General features: G+C 35.5%; 1 protein-coding gene and 1 long non-coding RNA gene across 2 annotated transcripts; one reads left to right on the top strand and one right to left on the bottom strand.

Moving 5' to 3' along the window:
* Window positions 1-41: 41 nt before the first annotated feature.
* LOC127871692 (uncharacterized) lies at window positions 42-15,383 on the bottom strand. Its single transcript, XR_008045513.1, has 4 exons — window positions 15,209-15,383; window positions 8,418-8,588; window positions 3,792-3,872; window positions 42-983 (listed from the first exon to the last, which is right to left on the bottom strand). It is a non-coding gene; the product is annotated as an uncharacterized LOC127871692 (long non-coding RNA).
* LOC127871688 (uncharacterized) lies at window positions 8,981-10,895 on the top strand. The gene is made up of 2 exons (XM_052414817.1): window positions 8,981-9,319; window positions 9,646-10,895. The coding sequence occupies exons 1-2, from the start codon at window positions 9,103-9,105 to the stop codon at window positions 10,878-10,880; spliced, it is 1,452 nt and encodes a 483-aa protein (XP_052270777.1). The 5' UTR covers window positions 8,981-9,102; the 3' UTR covers window positions 10,881-10,895.
* Window positions 15,384-21,342: the final 5,959 nt, after the last annotated feature.

The raw sequence follows: 21,342 nt of genomic DNA, 5'->3' as shown, positions 1-21,342 counted from the left end.
CAAGAGTGTAACTGTCCGGATTTTAAGTTGACGATCTACCGGTACTGTTTTGTTGTATTTGTTTTATGTGATTGGTTGTATGTATTGTGAATTGATTTGAGTTGACGATCTAACGGTACTGTATTGTTGTATTTTTTATTACATAAATGTTATAAATGAATAAAGGCGTATCAACAACTACGCGTTACACACCGGTCTTAATAACAATAACGCAGTGACGTCACCATCTATGTTTAGAACGCTTACACTGAAAACACATGGCCTGTATCTAGTAACGGAACTAGTAATGTTTAATTTGACGTTAATAGTTCAAGTGTATTTCGGATAGGCTTTCGAACTTTTGCAATTAACGATGCGAAACAAAACAAAACATACCAAAAATGCATATGTCTATAAATATCGCTACATTTTATACATGTCCCGGAAAATCGGCAAAAGTCCCGGACAATTTAACACAATGTCCCGGAATTGGTCTGAAAAATTATGGCATGTATGGTTATATGTAATTTCCATTTAACATTATCATTACATCTTCTCACGCTAGATTGGAAGGCTCTGAACTGTTATATACAGACAGATCAATCCCTAGTTTATCTTCCAGGGATCAGAAGATGTCTTGAAATCATTATGAACTGTTCCATCATTTAAAATACTGTATGAAATAAATGACAAAGTTATGGCCCAGACAAACTTCAGGTTTAAAACACAATAAGTGACCCCATGACCTAGTTTCTGACCCGGCATGATCCATATTCAAAGTTGACCTATACATCATCTAGATACAATTTGTGACCAAGTTTGGGTGAAGATCTGATGAAATTTCGGGACAGACTGACGGACCGACAAAGTGGTTCCTATAGCCCCCATTACCAATTGTAATGGGGGTATAAAAAGATAGTATTACCAGCAGTTGGTTTCAATGGAAATTTCTTACCAGACAAGAGGTTTGATGCAAATTGTTGTGAGGGGAAACTGGAAAATATCTGAAACAAAAATAAAGTCTTATATAATTTGAAGCGCTATATTGTTAAGTCAAATTTTAATATTTGATAATCATAATACTGCTAGCTGTCTGATTACAGAGGAGTCTTCACAACATAATGCGTTAACAGTTTTCCTGCAATAAGCAAACAGGACAAAATCAACAACACGAGTATTTATAATATATTCAGAGACAAAGATGATCCATCCATGTCTTTGGAAATAAACAAAGGGCATTTAACAATTATTTTGGCCTCATTTTAGCCATGTTGATAAATATAATGGGTCATACTGCTTGGTGTGTTACAAGTGAAACACCATCAAAACCAGTGCTCCAGCTTGGCATGAATGGAAGGGCGCAGCACCCTGCCATTCAAAGATTCCAACCTGTCAACCTTGGACACCCTTCATGCCCTTTGATGAAAATGCCGAGTTGGGAACAATTAATAGGGAGTTACAGTTGTAAGATCGTACGCGAATATCATTTGCCATTTAAAAGGAATCATGATGTTCAAACTTAACCTTTGACCTAGAAGTTGGCAAAGGGTTTGTTTTTAGTTGGTCGCATTTTAGAATTTACAGAGCATATTTTGCAAATCAGTGTGTGCTTAGAAGCCTTAGCTACGGAAAGAACCGCAACTCAATTTGCTAAGAACGATCACCACTGCCTGTCTGCAACAGATGACAAATGATTCTGCTCTAGCAGTGAGTGTATATACCAGCTTGTAAAAAGACATTGGCCAGACTAGTGTTTATCATTAAAGTCTGTACGTATTTGTACCATTTTTGACCTCATCCAAGATATCATTGGGACAAATCTTCGGACAAAGTTTCATGATGATCAGACAATAAATGTGGCCTCTAGAGTGTTAACAAGGTTTTACTATATAGCCATAAAAGAAAAAATGCAGAGCCCACTGGCAGCCATGTTTTTCAACCAATCAGCATCATGTTTGAACTCGTCCAAGATATTATTGGGATGAATCTTCTGACCATTTTTCATGAACATCGGAAATAAAAGTGGCCTTTAAAGTGTTAACAAGACTTTACTATATCCATATAATGAAAAAAATGTCCCGCCCCCTGGAAGTCGCGTTTTCCAAGCAAATGTACCCATTTTCAAACTCTTTCAAGATATCATTGAGACCAATCTTCTGACCAAATTTCATGAAGCTTTGACAATAAATGTGGCCTCTAAAGTGTTAACAAGGTTTTACTAAAGCCCTATAAGGAAAAATGCCCCGCCCCCTGGTGGCCATGTTTTTATGGCAACCATACCCATTTTCGAACTCATTCAAGACATCATTGGGACAAATCTTCTGACCAAGTTTCATAAAGATCAGACAATAAATGTGGCCTCTAGAATGTTAACACGGTTTTACTATAGCCATAGAAGGAAAAATGCTCTGCCCCCTGGCAGCCATGTTTTTCAACCAATCAGCATCATTTTTAAACTCGTCCAAGATATTATTGGGATGAATCTTCTGACCATGTTTCATGAAGATCCTACAATAAATGTGGCCTCTAGGGTGTTAACAAGATTTTACTATAGCCATTTATAGCCATATTAGTAAAAATGCCCCGCCCCTTGGCAGCCATGTTTTTCAAGCAAACATAACCATTTTCAAACTCATCCAAGATATCATTGGAAAAATGTTCTGACCAAGTTTCATGAAAATCTGACAATAAATGTGGCCTCTAGAGTGATAACAAGATTTACTATAGCCATATAAGGAAAATGCCCCACCTCATAAATGCCATGTTTTTCAACCAACCGGCGTCATTTTAAAACTTGTCAAAGATATTATTGGGTCGAATCTTAAGTAATATGCATATAATAATGGAAAAAGGGCCATTATTTTTACAAAATGCTTGATACAGTTGTCTGCTCTTCTTTATAGATTGGGGTCATGTTGGTAAATAAGTTTGCAAAATATGAAAGCAATATGTCAAGGGACATTGAAAATATTTTAGGTGGTACGCCAACTTTAACATAGATTTATCAATAATATGAATATTCAAAATGGTAAAGGGGCCATAATTATAACAAAATGCTTGATAGAGTTGTCTGCTCTTGTTTATAGGTTGGGGTCATGTTGGTAAAGAAAAATGCAAAATATGAAAGCAATATGTCAAGGGACATTGAAAATATTTGGGGTAGTAAACAAACTTAAACATTTGCTGCATTTTCTAAGTGGAAAAGGGGCCATAATTATTACAAAATGCTTGATAGAGTTGTCTGCCCTTGTTTATAGGTTGGGGTCATGTTTGTTAAGAAGTATGCAAAATATGAAAGAAATATGCCAGGGGACATTGAAAATATTTGGGGTAGTATGCAAACTTTTAACATTTGCATGCTCACACTAACGCCAATGCTAAGGCTAACGCCAACGCCGGGTGAGTAGAATTGCTCCACTATATAGATTTCATATATAATAGTCGAGCTAAAAAGGGTCTTTCTGTAAATCTTTAAGAGAACAAATTAAAAACTCAACAGGCCTTTTTTATTATTAAATATGCTTGTTTCCATATATAATTTAAGGCCCTAAAATCATTCAGGATATAACTTTGAACATTTTTTACAGAAATAAAATGATCTTAAAGTTCTCTGCAATGCAAAGTAATTTTTACACACTAGATATTAAAAAAAAAATTGTTAACTTGTCCATGCTATTCGTGCCGGCTGTGCTCTAACTGCCTATGGAAAATCTTGATTATATATATTATATATATATACCTGTTGTGACCCTTGAGATCCTTATGAAATGTTCATAATTCACTAATAACTGTATGTAAAAAAATAGTATTACCAGATAATCAGGTTCAAAAGTTATTTCTTTCAAGACAGGATGGTTGGTGGGAAACGTCTTCCGACGAAACTGCAAAAACATCTGAAACAAAAAGAAAGTGACTTCTTGTATAATTTGAAGCACTATTCATTTTAATACAATTGTGTTTTGACAGCCATAGTTCTGCTGAGCCTAAAAATTAAAAGTAGGTCAACAAAACACAAAATGAAATCCAATGATTGCATCACCAAATCTTCAACATATCCAATTAATAAAATTAATTTTTATATATAGACGGTTTTGATACATGGCACAACATCAGGGGTGTCAAATGTCCCAAATTTGAAATCCTAATGATAAAGTCTGGAGTCTGAGGCTGTAGGTCCCTTACAGGTAGAGCCCCCCAAAGCCATAGTTCATTGTTCTTTTTATAGTCTTAGTTGCTATTTCTGGTGAGTAAAATGCAAAATATTATAAGCCAGACCACCAGTAACACTCGATGTGTAATTGTCATTTTATATAAATGTTATAAAGAACATCGATAACAAGGGCTGTTTGTAAAACATGCATGCCCCCCATATGGGCTGTCCGTTGTAGTGGCAGCCATTATGTGAATACGTTTTTTGTCACTGTGACCTTGACCTTTGACCTTGTGACCTGAAAATCAATAGGGGTCATCTGCGAGTCATGATCAATGTACCTATGAAGTGTCATGATCCTAGGCAAAAGCATTCTTGAGATATCATCCGGAATTTTTTTTACTGTTTCGGGTCACCGTGACCTTGACCTTTGACCTAGTAACCTGAAAATCAATATGGGTCATCTGCAAGTCATGATAAATTTACCCCTGCAGTTTCATGATCCTAGGCGTAAGCGTTCTTGAGTTATCATCGGAAACCATTTAACTATTTCGGGTCACCGTGAATTTGACCTTTGACATAGTGACCTCAAAATTAATACGGGTCATCTGCGAGTCATGATCAATCTACCCATAAAGTTTCATGATCCTAGGCATATGTGTTCTTGAGTTATCATCCGGAAACCATTTTACTATTTCGGGTCACCGTGACCTTAACCTTTGACCTACTGACCTCAAAATCAATAGGGGGTCATCTGCGAGTCATGATCTATCTACCTATGAAGTTTCATGATCCTAGGCGTATGCGTTTTTGAGTTATCAACCGGAAACCATTTTACTATTTCGGGTCACCGTGACCTTGACCTAGTGACCTCAAAATCAATAGGGGTCATCTGCAAGTCATGATCAATCTACCTATGAAGTTTCATGATCCTAGGCATATGCGTTCTTGAGTTATCATCCAGAAACCATTTTACTATTTCGGGTCACCATGACCTAGAGCTTTGACCTAGTGACCTCTAAATCAATAGGGATCATCTGCGAGTCATGATCTATCTTCCTATGAAGTTTCATGATCCTAGGCCTAAGCGTTCTTGAGTTATCATCCGGAAACCACCTGGTGGACGGACCGACAGACCGACCAACCGACATGTGCAAAGCAATATACCCCCTCTTATTTGAAGGGGGGCATAATAAATGTTAATCCACTAACCATACAGTAAAACAACTGTCCAAAAATATATCCAGATATGTCTTTGGCAAATGAAATAATATATGCACTTAGTTTGACAGCAGAAAATGGAAATTTAATGATGGGGGACATATGCTACATTTTGTAGTATGTAAGATTTCTGGAAAGTAGCCAAGAGGTTAGGTCAGTTACCTTTTATGTCCGTGTCAGCGGATAACCAATCAGACAATAGTAAAACAAGAGACAAAATTGTCACAAAACCAGGTTTTCAATTTAGAAAAAAGTCTGATAGAGGGAGACAACTCAAACTGAACTGATTGTTTATAATTAACTCCCTTTGTTTCAAAATAAATATATTTTTAGTTGTGGTGACCTTGACCTTGGAGATATTGACGTAATTCTAAAGTGTGATACAACGTCCCACGATGGTGAACAAATATGCCAAATCATTTTTAAGTCTCACAATGAATGACATAGTTTTGGCCCGGACAAGCTCTTTTATGGCCATTTTTGACCTTTGAACTCAAAGTGTGACCTTGACCTTGGATATATTGACGGTATTCTTTTGAGCGACACAATGTCTAATGATGGTGAACAAATGTGCCAAATGATTTTAAATTCTCACCAAGAACCACAACGTTATGGCCCGGACAAGCTTGTTCCGTCCGCCCGTCAGCCGACATTTGCCAATCTAATAACCCGTTTTTTCTTTGGAAAACGTGTTAAAAAGACCAGGAAAAATCCGTACTAAGCGCACATGCCCGGCATGCCAATGAAGCAATTACAATATTTGTTTACACCCCCTTAAAACAAATCATCGGATTTACACTGATCTAAAATTCAATCCTGAATGGCTCAAATCCGGATTTCCAAATAATCCGGACAATTAACACCCTTGCAACATGCATGGGTTGCTAAGTTACTAAATGTCCTACATATAACAAATTCAGAATTTTTGTACCATCACACTCACATAAATAGCAATTGCAAGATGATGTCCATTACAAACCTGTTTGTTATCATTCTCAGGGCTCGAATTCAACTTTTTTTTCTACTTGCAAAACATTGCGAGCAGCTTTAATACCAACTCGCAAAATCAAAAACATTCTCGCAAATTTTGCTGGAAACATAATTTAATTTCGTTTTTTTATTCAACAGTTAACTTTGCTTTATCTTTCGTATTGTTATTTCCATCTGTGGGCAAAAAGAAACTAGTTAGTTTTCGCTTCGACGCCATGTCTGTTCAAGTTCAATGAACACGTGTGAATAAGTCGACTGTTTAACGTTCTTTGTACCAATACCATCCTCGTATTTGTACTATAAGTATACTAGTCTATATACAAGGTGCGCTCTTCCGCATACGGGTATTAGGACATTCTATGACATATGGTTTAGCGTTCAGGATGTCGAACGCATTTAGCAATATTACTGTTTTTTTTTTCACTATTTCGTTACTCGCAAAAAATTACTAGTGGCTTAAAACTTAACTCGTAATCGGTATTTTTCACTCGCATTTTGCGAGTGTGCGAGTGTTAATTTCGAGCCCTGATTCTGACCTTTTTGTACTTCTATAGTATTTCAAATTTTAATGTGATTAAAGTGCAAACACCTGATTATAGAAGGTATACCTAAGATCATATTGCTTGCCATGAGTAATAATCCAACAGATTGGCTTTGTTTGTATGCCAATAGATAGAGCTTGCACATTCTTTTTCAATATGTGGTTATGGAAAACTGTAAACATTACTTCATGTATTTTAAGGGGCCTTTGCATGTTTTGGTAAATTGACAAAATAAAACAAGAGCTGTCACCATAGGATGACTTATGCCCCCTATAAATGCTTGATAGAAGTTATGAGCTTTTTTCGAAACCTAAACACAGATTTCGAAACCTAAACGCGGACCCTAAGTTCAAGGTCACAGGGGTCAAAATTTGTGTGCGTATGGAAAGGCCTTGTCCATATACACATGCATACCAAATATGAAAGGTTATATCTCAAGGGACATAGAAGTTATGAGCATTTTTCAATATCTAAACGCAGATTTAGAAACCTAAACACGGACCCTAACTTCAAGGTCAAGGTCACAGGGGTAAAAATTTTTGTGCGTATGGAAAGGCCTTGTTCATATACACATGCATACCAAATATGAAGGTTATATCTCAAGGGACATAGAAGTTATGAGCATTTTTCAAAACCTAAACGCAGATTTCGAAACCTAAACGCGGACCCTAAGTTCAAGGTCACAGGGGTAACAATTTTTGTGCGTATGGAAAGGCCCTGTCCATATACACATGCATACCAAATATGAAGGTTATATCTCAAGGGACATAGAAGTTATGAGCATTTTTCAAAACCTAAACGCAGATTTTGAAACCTTAACGCGGACCTTAAGTTCAAGGTCACAGGGGTAAAAATTTGTGTTCGTATGGAAGACTTTGCCCATATGCACATGCATACCAAATATGAAGGTTATATCTCAAGGGAAATAGAAGTTATGAGCATTTTTCGAAACCTAAACGCAAAGTGTGACGGAAATATGGACCGACAGACGGACAGTCTGATAACTATATGCCCCCTTTTCTTCAAAAGGGGGTATAAAAATAGTTTCAGACTTGCACATTTTTGTTGCAGTTATGATATTTGTGAGAAAACAGTTATACTTAACATTAACAACCTGAAAATGATAAATCGTTGCAAAGCAAAACAATTGAATAATTTGGAGTTCTGTTGTCGTTTTTTGTGACACTACGAGCTTTGCTTATAGAAACTGAAAGTATAAAATATTGTATGAGCATGGATGGCCGTCTTAGCGTTAGACTTTTACTCCCGAGGTCAGTGGTTCGAGCCCAGGTGAGGATTACTTTTTCTTTTAATTTGTTCTTGTTTTTTAATTGAGCTTTTTAGATTTAATGTTTACATTTATAAATATAAAGCATTTAATGACAAACTTCAATACATGCCATAATCTGTTATAAGGTCCCTTAAATACCAAGATGAGTATCAAGGAACCTGAGTGAAACATTTTATTTTATTTCGGATATATACAGGACTGCTTATTGGAAACAAAAAGTTTGCTCGATTCTTGAATGACTTACACAAATGTTTATCAAATCAAGTAGGTTCGTTTATTCTTCGTCTGTTGTCCCATCTCGCCAACAGTCAACCAGCTCCCTCCAGGCTTGTCAGTTCTAGGCAAGTCTCTCTAGCTGCCCCCATTTTGGCCCATCTGCTTAGAATCTGCATCCCGGTCACGGCGCCAGGTGTTACTGTATTTGAAATAAAGTAGGTTGGATGCCATTAAATGTGACTTTAAACACCATAATGACAGACAAAATAACAGGTTTATTTCCCTTCAATTAATAACAAGCAAATTCATTGAATTGATATCCCCAGCTAATTAGCTTCTGGACACAAAAGTGTTATATTTGACACTCAGGTAAAAAAGCATTTTTTTAGGTTCGAAGGGCCATAACTCCGTTATTAACAGATAGTGTACAATGCCATTTGGCATGCATCATCCTCTTATCTATACATATACTCATACCAAGTTTCAATGAAATCCGCCAAAGCACTTCCAAGATATGGCTCCCAACACAAAAGTGCCGGATGGACGGAAAGACGGGCGGACAAGGCCAAAACAATATCCCTCCGCCTATAGACCGTTTGCAGGTGTCTGTTCGAATATCCGGCGGCCATATTGGAGGGACACGCTCGATTAACCATTACGCATCATTGACAGCTATTTACAATTCGCCGCTTAATTTCTCTTTACATGTCAAAATGGTCAATTATTGCCGAGTTATCGGCTGTCATAACAATTCTACAAGGGAGAAGGACAGACATTTTTATAGATTACCTGAGATAATTACTAATCAGTGCAAGAAAACCAGTGAGTTGTCAACAGAGAGGCGGCGATTATGGTTAGCAAGGCTACAACAAGACTTCAGTGGAAAGAATTTGAAGAATATTCGAGTGTGTTCTGACCATTTTGTATCTAGTAAGTTAATGTGCAAATATTTATGAATAAATAACTTGAATGTAGTGATCATAATTTTATACAATGTACATGTACAAGTTGAACAGTCTACGGTACTGGTACACAATTTTAAGCATTGATCATTGATCAAGTCTACATCCACATAAAGAATACACTTTGATATTGAAAAGAATCAAATTATGAAATTCTTTGTCTATTCACCAGAAGATCAAAGCTGGAGCTCAGACTAAAAATTGGTGGTTTGAGTCTCATAGTTAAGACCAGGAAAGTGGAAAGAAAATTGTCATACCACACAAGTCATACTTTATGTCACTTTATATTTTCAGAGCAAAAGGCAGAACTTTTTGACCGAGACAGTCCTGATTGGGCGCCATCAGTGAACATGGGATGTCAAGCTCCGAGTACGCCTGCCCCTAAAGTTGCTGCTGAGCGCTTTGAGAGACGGAAGAAACGTGCTGAGACTGCAAGATCATTGGTCCAAGATCTTTCAGACAACAACACTCCAGAGTTACCACCTGATGTAAATTTAGATAGTGCAAAGAATGTTCAGACTGATATGCTTACTTCAGATGTAGAATCATTGGAACAGGAAAATAAACGTTTGAAACTAGAAAATGAAAATCTAAAAACATCTATCCGGAATGCGTCTATGTTTTCTCAGGAGACTCTTAAAGACAATGATGAAAGAGTGAGGTACTTTACAGGACTTTCTTGTTTTGCTATACTGATGTCATTGTACAAGTATCTATATCCTTATTTAACAAGCAAACATAGTGTAACACTTGGAAAGTTTGAGTGCCTTGTGATGACTTTAAGTAGACTTCGCCTAAATTTGACTGTCAATCACCTTGCCTACCAACTGAATGTTTCATGTGCAACCATTTCTCGAACTTTTGTGAATACTATTGACATCATGTATGTAAGACTAAAACCAATTGTGCGATGGCCTGACAGAGCCTCATTGAGAGCAACAATGCCAGTACAGTTCCAAAGACAGTTTGGTAATAAGTGTGCAGTAATCATTGATTGCTTCGAGATCTTTATAGAGCGTCCATCAAATCTTATAGCGAGGGCAGAGACATGGTCGTCATACAAACATCACAACACTGTGAAGTTCCTTATTGGAATCACACCACAGGGAGTAGTGTCGTTTATTTCCAAAGGTTGGGGCGGTCGTGCAAGTGACAAATATGTCACTGAACATTGCAATTTTTTAGATAACATTTTGCCGGGGGATTTAGTGTTGGCAGATAGAGGATTTGACATTGCGGATAGTGTTGGTTCTGTTTGTGGGTCATTGAAAATTCCAGCTTTCACAAAAGGTAAAGACCAACTCTCTCCATTGGATGTAGAAACAACAAGAAAAATAGCCAATGTACGGATACATGTTGAGAGAGTTATTGGGCTTGTGCGCCAAAAGTACACATTCTTAAATGGGACACTACCATTGGACCTAGTGATTACCAAAGATGAGGATGGCTTTACTACAATTGACAAAATAGCTCATGTGTGTTGTGCGCTGGTTAACTTATGTGAATCAGTGGTCGACTTTGATAAATAGACTGTCTATTGTATTGTCTTATCCGTGCTCTCTGTGTTTAGTATATATAGTATATAGCATTATATAGTTTCATAATTCATTCTGTAAATCATATTTTATTGATTAAATTTAACTCTCTAAATGATGTTACTTCTCAAATACTATGATTAAAGAGCTGTTGATAAAGGATTATTATTTTGAACAAAAAGTCCTAAAAAAAATAATTCAACTTGTATTATGAATTTAGTACACATAGTTAAAAAAAAAAATTCTGTGAATTGATTTTCCATTTAAATACTTCAATATTTACTTAAGTGTGATAAACAGTTGAATAACTTTGTTAAAGGACTTTTTGTCATTCGACTCCTTGACTTATATGTAAGAAATAAAGATAAGCAAAACAGTACACATGGAATTGCATTATCATTATGACGTCTTTATTCAATTCTCAATTTTGCAAAATCAAGAAGATTTCCTAAAAAAACAAAAATACCATTCTTTTACTCAGAAGACTTAACAAATAAGACTTTTTTATGACCAAATTAAGTCGCGTTCTGAGAAAAATGGGCATAATGCATATGTATAAAGTGTCATCCCAGATTAGCCTGGGCAGTCTGCACAGGCTAATCAGGGACGACACCGCTTTTTTGACATTTGTTTAAATGAAGTCTCTTCTTAGCAAAAAACCAATTTAGGCGGAAAGTGTCGTCCCTGATTAGCCTGTCCGGACTGCACAGGCCAATCTGGCATGACACTTTACGCACATGCATTAAGCCCAGTTTTCTAAGAACCAAGGCTCAAATGATCAAGCAACACAACTCCATTAACCATATTAGTCACATAATTAGCCAAAATGCATCACTCATTCAAAACAAATATCTGTCAATATAAAAATGGTACAATATTTTCTCAGGAGAAAAATTATTAATTAAACAGATACACATTTCTCTGAAATTGTTGCCATCAAGTTGTCACTTTCATTTCAAATAAGTTAACAATTACATATCACAATCAGGACAATACCATTTCACTGTTTCAATTTAATTGTTGCGATCAAGTTGTCACTTCCATTTCAAGTAAGTTATCATTTACATAGCACAATCTGGACAATACCATTTCACTGTTTCAATTTCCTCAGGCGACTTGGTGATATTTACACAGCTAAAATGAAACCACACAATTTTGCAATTTTCTCCATCGCAACCAACCATGGGTGGCTCCTCAAGTCCTCTACAATAGCAAAACCTTTCTCCCACATTACCATCATCTTTTTGGCTGGATGTTATTTCCTTAAGAATATGCACTGAGTTCATATCAGTTTGATTGATGTTAGACAGACGGGTAAAGTACTTTCCAACAAGCTCTGGTAACAAAGCCCTACGAAAAAAAACTTCTGCCTTAGCACAGATTTGTTCATAAAATTCCGGGTTGAAATTTATTTGTTCAATGTGAACACTGATGTCACTCCACACAACAAAGTAACACGATTCCAACTCTGTTACCCCCAAGTTGAGTTTGAATTTGGAAGAAGTATGGATGATTTCTGTCCAAACATAGCTCTCCATCTTCCCCTTTAATCAAATAAGGCACTGATTCATCAATCACTTTTCCTTTGTGATTGAATGGACACTTAACTTCCAATAAACAGGACCCACAGCAATCACATTTGATGATCCCATCTGGGGAAGCACCTATAAATGGTCTGTCCTTTGAGATAAAAAGTCCTGTTTCTATCAACTCAACATTGTCGTGGTCAGTAGCAAGGGCTTCACAACACAAAGTGGCAGCTTTTTTCTCACTGTCAATCCCCCATTTGGTGGCTTCATTTCTAAAGTTTACATTGGGATAAACAATAGATTTTACTAACGCACTTGACGGATTATCAATGTTCGCAGTGTAAACACTCTTCATTTTTGAGGCTGTGATACGCCCAGCGCGGTAATTGAACCACTTACCCTCACTTGCCTGTTTTCGGGTGATTTTCTCTACATTTTCAATTTCCTCGTCAGTGACCGTAATTTCAATGCCCTCACATGATTTGATTAGCTGGTCATAATCTAAATTCATCGATTGTTTGTTCTTGAGTTCAGTTAGTGGTTTAGGCAACTTGAGCACTGCTGACTTAGGTTTGTAGCTCTCAAGATAATCAGGCACAATTGATAAGATTGCAGGCTTGCGTTTGGTGGAAACTAGATCAGAGAAGAAAGAGTCTAATTCATTTTCTGTAGGGGAAGGGATTTTCCTAGTCTTTCTTACAGGATGAACATTTTTAGAAATTTGAATAGTTGAGCTGCTTAAACACTCTTCAAATTTTCTCTTGAGGGACTTCGCACTTTGAAAGTTAATGTTAGAAATTTCTCTATACTCAACATTCTTCACGGATGGGGGGATGGTCCAATATGCTGGTTCCTGTGTTACAGTCCTTTCGTCTCTTACTTTAACAGTTCTCATAACCCAAAACATTAAGGCAGCAACATGTGTGCAAGTTTCTCCACATCCTGCCATACAGTCACAGTGACTGGCCAAAACTTGACCATCCTTCGTCGAGATGAACCATGGGGACAGTGGTTTTTCATGCATTCTTTGAGAGTGAAGAACCTGTAAGTATAAAAAAGCAATAGTAAACTACATTTACAAGATATTAAGCATCTTGACATATGAAACACATAAAAAAGTCAGCATATAAGCTAAAAAATACCTAAGTTGTAAGCATGTCGCATATGCTGTTTAAAGTGAAACCAAAATCTAAAATAATTGTTTCCAACCATGCGTTTTGTCGTTAAGAACATCATAACTGGATCTTATAAATCCGATATCATAGGTCAGCATAGGTAAAATTCAGTTCAATTCTTGGTATACATGAGAATAACATTGTACTTAGTAGTGTATATTATGTGTTACTGGCTGAAACATACAGTAACACGCCTCGACTGGGAATCAAACCCAGGACCTCTCGAGCCATACACAGACATTCTACCGCGTCTGGCAAAAGTACTTGCTAAAAAAAGCTAGCTTCGAGGGGTGGTAGTACAACTGCCGTTTACCTCGATAAATATATACCAGTACAAATCTGTGAACAGGGCTGATGTAGTAATGAGAGAAAATTTAAAAAAAAGCTTAATATCCAGAACAATGAATTTCAAGAAAAAAGCAATAACTTACCCTTCCTTTCACCAACAGTCTGTTACTCAACACAGCAGAAGTCACGCCAGAAACCCAGCCACACTCAACTTGATTCACTGCTTCTAAGCTTTTGAAGTTTTTCAGATCTTCCATCGTGTAAATACTAGGTGTAAACAACAAATAATTAACGATGTCAGGGTAGGTCAACGATGGCAGTTGATTCACATCATCACAAAGCTTTTTCAAATCATATGGGTCAATACCACCAATCAATGCAAGTTTTTCAATGTATCTTGCTTTTGTTGCAGGCTCCAGTCTATCTTTGTACGGCCCTTTTTGGTTCAGTGATTTAGACGCCATGAGTCACAGTTTTACGCTCTCTTAATTTTGATCGATGTTTACGCTTCGCTGGTATACCTCCAATATGGCGGCCGAACCGGTGCGTACGTAAAAATCTCCTATTATTGCAAACGGTCTATTGCAGGGTGATAATAACATGAATGTAAATTAAAACCAGCACATATATGAATTTACTGCCTATATGGGTGTATTAAATATAATTTAGGGCTGTACAATACTTACTGATATGTGAGCATATATCTACTTTTAGTAAATACAAATAAATGTAACAGTAATACTTACACACTTGTGACTGTGAGTTTATACATGTAACTAAACTTCCTTTTTAATTTTATAACAGTTTTTTTTTATTCCTGCCATAGTATTAAGAAGTCACTTGCTCAATAACACATTTAAGCATGAGCTGTTTTTTTAAATCTGCATACATAAGAAAACATCGAAAAAAAACACAAGAGGAGCATGTATCCGAAAGTAAATACCGTCCGAAATCAGGCAAGTTAAGCATGCGCGAAATTCACCAAAACATCGATTAAATATGGTTTAAACAGAATCATATGTCAAACGTGAATGATAAATTAAACATTATCCAACAAAAGCATGCAGCTTTAACCAAAAAAACAACAAACATCAGCAATATAGCGATGTTGTTGAATAACTCAGCGAAGGCTAGCAAGAAGAGAATTTTCCAGGGGAAACAACTAAAAAAGTAATGCAAACGGATTTAAATGGCTCATGCACGAACGTTTATAATATAGCAACAACACATGATTTAGCTATAGAATGCGAAATATTTTTTTAACTATTACTCGAAGATTCCTTAACTAAATAAAATATCAATAATAGTTGAAACTTTGAGTTTGACCTACTTAGCAATCAATGGTCAAAACAACCTCGAAATAGCTTTTTCTTCATGTCAACAATACAATTGTTGAGTTAATGTTGACGTTATACTAATAATGATACTATCCATATTCTCTACCTAGAATATTCATCATATTAAAACATCCAATAAATGTAGTATATTTCTTTTCACGCTAACAATTCAAGATGGCTTACAATCGGTTTTGCTTAGGCATGCGCATTGCAAGCCTATTTGCTTTGGTCCCGCCTTTTTCTCCATATATGGTCATTTGAGCTTGTGGACGGCCGTGGACCATCCACCTACAGATAAGCTGCGTATCAGCGCAATATACGCCTTAGAACAATCAAGATACGCTCAATTTATCATTTCCGTGCGTACATTTAAGCAAGCCGATCTGGACTTACGCAAATGATGTAAATTCACTGCGTACAACTTTAACAAAAACATATAAACAGCTGATAGTCTTTTGCCAAAATATGAGACTGGTTGTAGTAAAAATTAGAGATAATTTGTGTGCTGGATTGTAGAAATAGTTAGCTAGTCGGTATGTATACTCTGTATCATCTAGACGCATGAAGAGGTCAGCATGGCTTCTTCGAAGCCAAAACAAATTACTTCTTAAAGTAAAATTGATTATTTTTATACGGCAAAAGTTGTATCGAGTAAAAACATTGTACTGCCAATACTGAATGATTTAATTGCCTCTGTTTTCAAATAAAAAAACTTAAACACTAATAAACCAACTGTTGAAAGTTGGCCAAAAAGTTTTCCGTGGCTCTCGGTGGTTGAAACCTATAAACCAAGCACATTAAAAAAACACACTTTAAGAAACCTGCTACAATGAAGGAATACACATAGTTAATGGTTTATTGTGTTTAAGATGATTAAAGTAGTGTGTCTGTACCCCAGCTATATTTTTGTTTTACGTTTAGCAAATTACCCTTCAAGCAAGGCAAAATTTGTCAATTTACCCCCATGCTTTGAAAAGTGGGGGTATTTACCCCCATGGGTCAAAAATTATGTATAACGCTGCCGTTAGAAAAGTCATCAATTGTAGTACAGCGCTATATAATTCCAATTTAATTTCAATGTCATCATTCTAAGTGGGTTTTTCCACCAGGAATACATAACAGTAATTAAAAAAACAAAACAATATGGCTCGTATAAATATTCAGGATCGCAATGTTGCATGCCTGTCGGTGATTAAGACGTGCAATTTTATGCGTTTTACTTTTCACATTAGTATTTTACGTTGTACGATTTTGATAATTTATCTTTTGCAGTGATTTTTTTTATTTGTTATGTTTAATATTTTCATGTTGATTAATTTCAATAAAATTTACATGAAGTATAAGGTAGTGTTGAATTAGTCTGAGTCCAAATTTCTATAAAATTCGTACACAAAAATGGAGCTATATTGATTTAAATACGTGTTGCGTTAGAAAAGTCTCCAAGTGTACAAGGACAATTTAATATGAAACTGCAATTATTTTTTGTAATGTATACAATTTTAGTTCAACGTACTATAACGGATGCAATGATAATATAATATGAAACCGCTTTTTTGTTTCAATGTATACGCTTTTATTTCAGCATAGAATAACATAAAAAAATGATAAAACAATATGAACTACACAGTTTTTTATATTATTATGTAAGAGCTATTCCAGGAGAATACAATATAAAAACAGCACGTTTTAACGGTTTAATGTTTAAATATGTACTTCAACGTAGAATGACATATATAAGGAGAACACAATATGAAATTGACAATATAAAAAAATGTAAACTTTTATACCAAACTAAAATGGCATATGCAAAGAAAAAGCAATATGAAACTGCATTTTAAAAACAACAACTTTTTGACATATATACTAGGAGAAAACTATATGGAACCGCACAATTAAACAATATACAATATATAAACTTTTATTTGGACGTAAAATAAGATATAAAGGGAAAAAAACTATGACACTTCATTTTGTTTTTTAACTTATGGAAATAATATATATATATAATGGGAAAATGCAATATAGAACAGCAAACTTAAAAGAAAATCAATGTGCAAATATTTTATTTCAACGTAGGATGATTTATACAAAAAGAATACAATATGAACTTGGATATTTATGTATATTTTTTATTAAATAAATTTTTATTTTAAACTAGAATGACACACACAAGGAATATAAAATCTGAAACTGCAAAATTACAAACACATAGAAATTCAATATATTTACATGTATTTCAACGTAAAATGATATCTAATATGTTGAAAACTGTTATTTTATTCTACTGTATTTGGCAACCAACATGGAACACTTCTAAAGTAAGAGTTTTGTATTATAAAAAAACAACATTTTGAATGTTATAAAGAGTATATTCACAAGCATGTTTATATTTTGAACTCGGATCGAAAGAAATTCTTCAAATACCTCTGCAACTGCATCAGATCATTTCATTTATACAGTTATAATGACATCATCATGAAATGGAATATATAATGTTTAATGATACGTGTTACATTAAAAAATAGCACTTCCGACAAAATTTGTATTACGTTTAAGTTTCATGAATTTTTCTAATTATGCACCTTACTTTCTGAGAGTTCCCAAAGAGATGTTGTTTACATAAAGTGCACATGCTATTTTGTTACGATTTCATTTTGTACATTAACGAGTTTAATTTAGACTATTGTTAATAATCATAACTTGAAGACGTGGTTTATAGCTATAGTCGTTCCATTAGCTTTTACATATCGCCTCCTCATCACGTTAAAGGACGTTTTTATGAAATGGCATACATTTGCAGTGTAGTAAAAAATTGCCGACCTCAGATCTAATGCAATATAGAAATACATTATTGAAGAAAGCATGACAAATACATAGAAACAAACTTAAAAGAAAAACACATAACATACACATGGCGAAACAGTGCAATGTTCAGTCTTTCATCATGCGTGCAAACTAGTGCACAAACGTAATCGCCAACTGCACGCCCACAGGTCTGCCATTGTTCATTTCTACACCGGAGGATGTTCTTCACGTAAACGTGGAGCATGTCCAAATGTCGTTTATTTTACACTTCTACACCGCAGGACGTTTTTCACATATATGCGAAACTCACTGTTACAGAAGCCAATGATAAACGGGTTGACGCTGCTGTTTATGGCGCTCGTATTACTAAACAGTATAATCCACCAAGGACTTTCGTATCTCTTTAGTCTAGATACATAATTTATCAGACAGTAAGGCATCATGCTCACGATGGACGTGATTGCCATGAGAAATATCATCAGTGTGATGTTAAGATTTATGTCATTGATGGTGTTGCGTTTACGCTGCTTCACTGCTGTTTCTTGTCGGATATCCTTTAGTGTGGCTTCTGGTGTTGCAAGATTTTGCATTTGATTAGATTCGAAACTGGCATTTGTACCATTTACTGATTTATGAGAGTCGTCAAGGGTTTTATTTCGTGTATTTATATTCAGTGCCTTGTTCGAATGTTCATTGATATGGTGTTTCAACATGTTTTGTTTAGACTTGTAAACTTTTCGAGCAATCAGATAGTACATCACGACGAAGCATGTGAAAATCAAAGCAAAATCAACAATCTTGACTATGTAGAAGACTTTTGAAAGCCAGAAAAACTCTCCCGTATCCGGTATACCACAATTATGTCCTTTTAACGTGACATTTGCCTCAATGATTTGCACATTAACTTCTTCTACTCCAGCCACAAGGAAATCGGGAATTGAAGACCCACACGTGAATGCAAACAATCCAGCTGTGAACAACTTGCAGTGAAATGGTGTGAACTTCCATGTTGGAAATGGTTCATACACCGTAAGAAATCGATCTATTGTAACGATAAACACCATCGCAAGGGAGCAGGAGATGGCACAAACATTACAAAAAATCATAAGTTTGCAAGCGACGTCGCTGGTGAATCTTACTTGATAAAGATCATACGTAATAGTTGTGGCGCTCACCAAAGACGCTATCCAATCTGTGACTGAGAGATAAACCAGTAGCTGATTTGCCGTCGATTTGTGCATTATTTGCTTGTAAAAGTTAAATGATAAGGTATTGTTTATAAGTCCAATGCAGCATGATACTAAGAGAAGAATCACAAAAGGAATGTTCTTCAAAATGTGTTTTTTATCAAAAGAGTCTAACATATCTTCCAAATATCCAGCGCAACAAGAATTCTGCATTTTCTATAACAAAGATTTTCTTTCGTTTTCTAGCCAAAATCATATACATATAATTGTGTGCGAAATATATCAACCATGAATATCACTTGCGACTTTTGACACGATATCGAACATAAGTGGCATACCTGCCATTCGACTGCGATTTTTTTCTTTTTAATGTCAGATGTCAGTAAATCACTGTACCTTACAATTACGACATATACAATTTTGGCTTTATTGTACCACTGCTTTTTGAATCGCCGCTTCATAAAATCACTTGCCTCATAATATCTCAGCTTTATAAAGGTACTGAAAGTGTGCAGGTTATCGCCGTTTGTTAAATTGAATTATCGAAATAAAAAGAAGAAACATCATTAACGTTATCGCGCAGTTATATAGCGAAGCCGAATCCCACAACTCAGATCAATGACTCAAGACAATTGCTTCAAGAAAAAAAAAAGATATTGGATATTGAAATGTCGTATGAAAGAAGATAACTATAATTAAAAAAATAATTGTTTAAGTGTTGTTCGTTTATCTGTGTATATTAAACTGATGAAACTTCAAAAGAAAAGCTACTATAACTAATGCTACCTCGTCTGCTGCTGTTGCCGTTACTGCTACTATAACTTTTACATAACAACAATTACTACAGTCACTACTGCTACTTAGACTGCTATCAGTGCCTAAACTACGACGTCTACTAAAACAACAAACATTGTTGTGTGCTTATTTATATTTATCCGTGTCCAGTAGCATTTTACAACTATTTCTACGGCTACTACTACCACTACTTCTACTACTGCTACTTCTACTACTACTACTTCTACCACTACCATCGTTGCCACCACGACCTCTACTATTATGTATGCTGCTGCTGCTGCTGCTACTTTTTCGTTAAATAATGTTTTTATACATATATAACCCAAAGGTTAACAAACTTTCTGATTGAGTAATGGACATCGTGACTTTGTATTAATTGTATCCTTATTTCAGACATCATAACGACAACATGGGACTTGTGTGATCGTTGGTTTGCAAATTTAATTAAATATAAATCAACGTTATCCGCAAATCGAATGGCTTTTAAAATAAATATTCACAGAGGGGATAGATCAAAGAGGAATAATAAATTAATTTACACTATTTCTACGGAGATAAATATTTATCTATGTTTATCTATCTAAAACAATAAGGTTGACACCGTTAGCACAGTTACAGTGAATAGTAAAGATATTGCAAAGTGAACTTCATTTATAGAAATAATAAAAACACTCTTGAATTATGAACATATTAACATATCTCATGTTTGCTAATGAGTCACGATCGTACACTAACGGGCTTCTCAATCTGGAAATGTTTCTTAGTATAATAAAAAATAAGTTTGAACAAGCTTATTTTTAACAATCTACTTTGTTCTCCGTAAAGTTGATGCCCGATTACAGTTTATCGTATACAAATAACAGATTAGCCCGTGTAGTCCGCACGGTTTAATAAGTGACGATACTTCCCTTATTTATGGAATATTTCGTTTGAAGTAAGTAACTTCTACTCGAAAATCCAGTTGAGACGGAAAGTGTCGTCCTTAATTTGCCTGTGCGGACTGCACAGGCTTATCTAAGACAACACTTTACACACGCAATAAGCCCTGTTTTTCCAAATCGAGTATTTTAAATTTCTGCATGTAATTGCATTGTGTTCGTTATGTTTTATTGAATACCTCAGAGTGCGCCTCTCGTCGCCATCTGAATTACTTTTATTTAAGGAAAGTGCCTTTTCAATATTATTATACGCATAACTATACAAAGCAAAACATAAAAAAATGATTAAATCAAGAAATGCTCATGTTCAAAACTAGTGCCATACTCGCTCGACCATCCTTCGATGTACAATTAAAGTTTATTTTGCGTTTCAGGTAATGTCTACGCTGTGTCAATTTTAGA

The sequence above is a fragment of the Dreissena polymorpha genome, chromosome 3 (genome assembly GCF_020536995.1).
Source record: "Dreissena polymorpha isolate Duluth1 chromosome 3, UMN_Dpol_1.0, whole genome shotgun sequence".
Taxonomy (NCBI): Eukaryota; Metazoa; Mollusca; class Bivalvia; order Myida; family Dreissenidae; genus Dreissena; species Dreissena polymorpha.
Note: the sequence above shows the minus strand (reverse complement) of the source record. Positions and strands in the feature narration are given on the sequence as shown.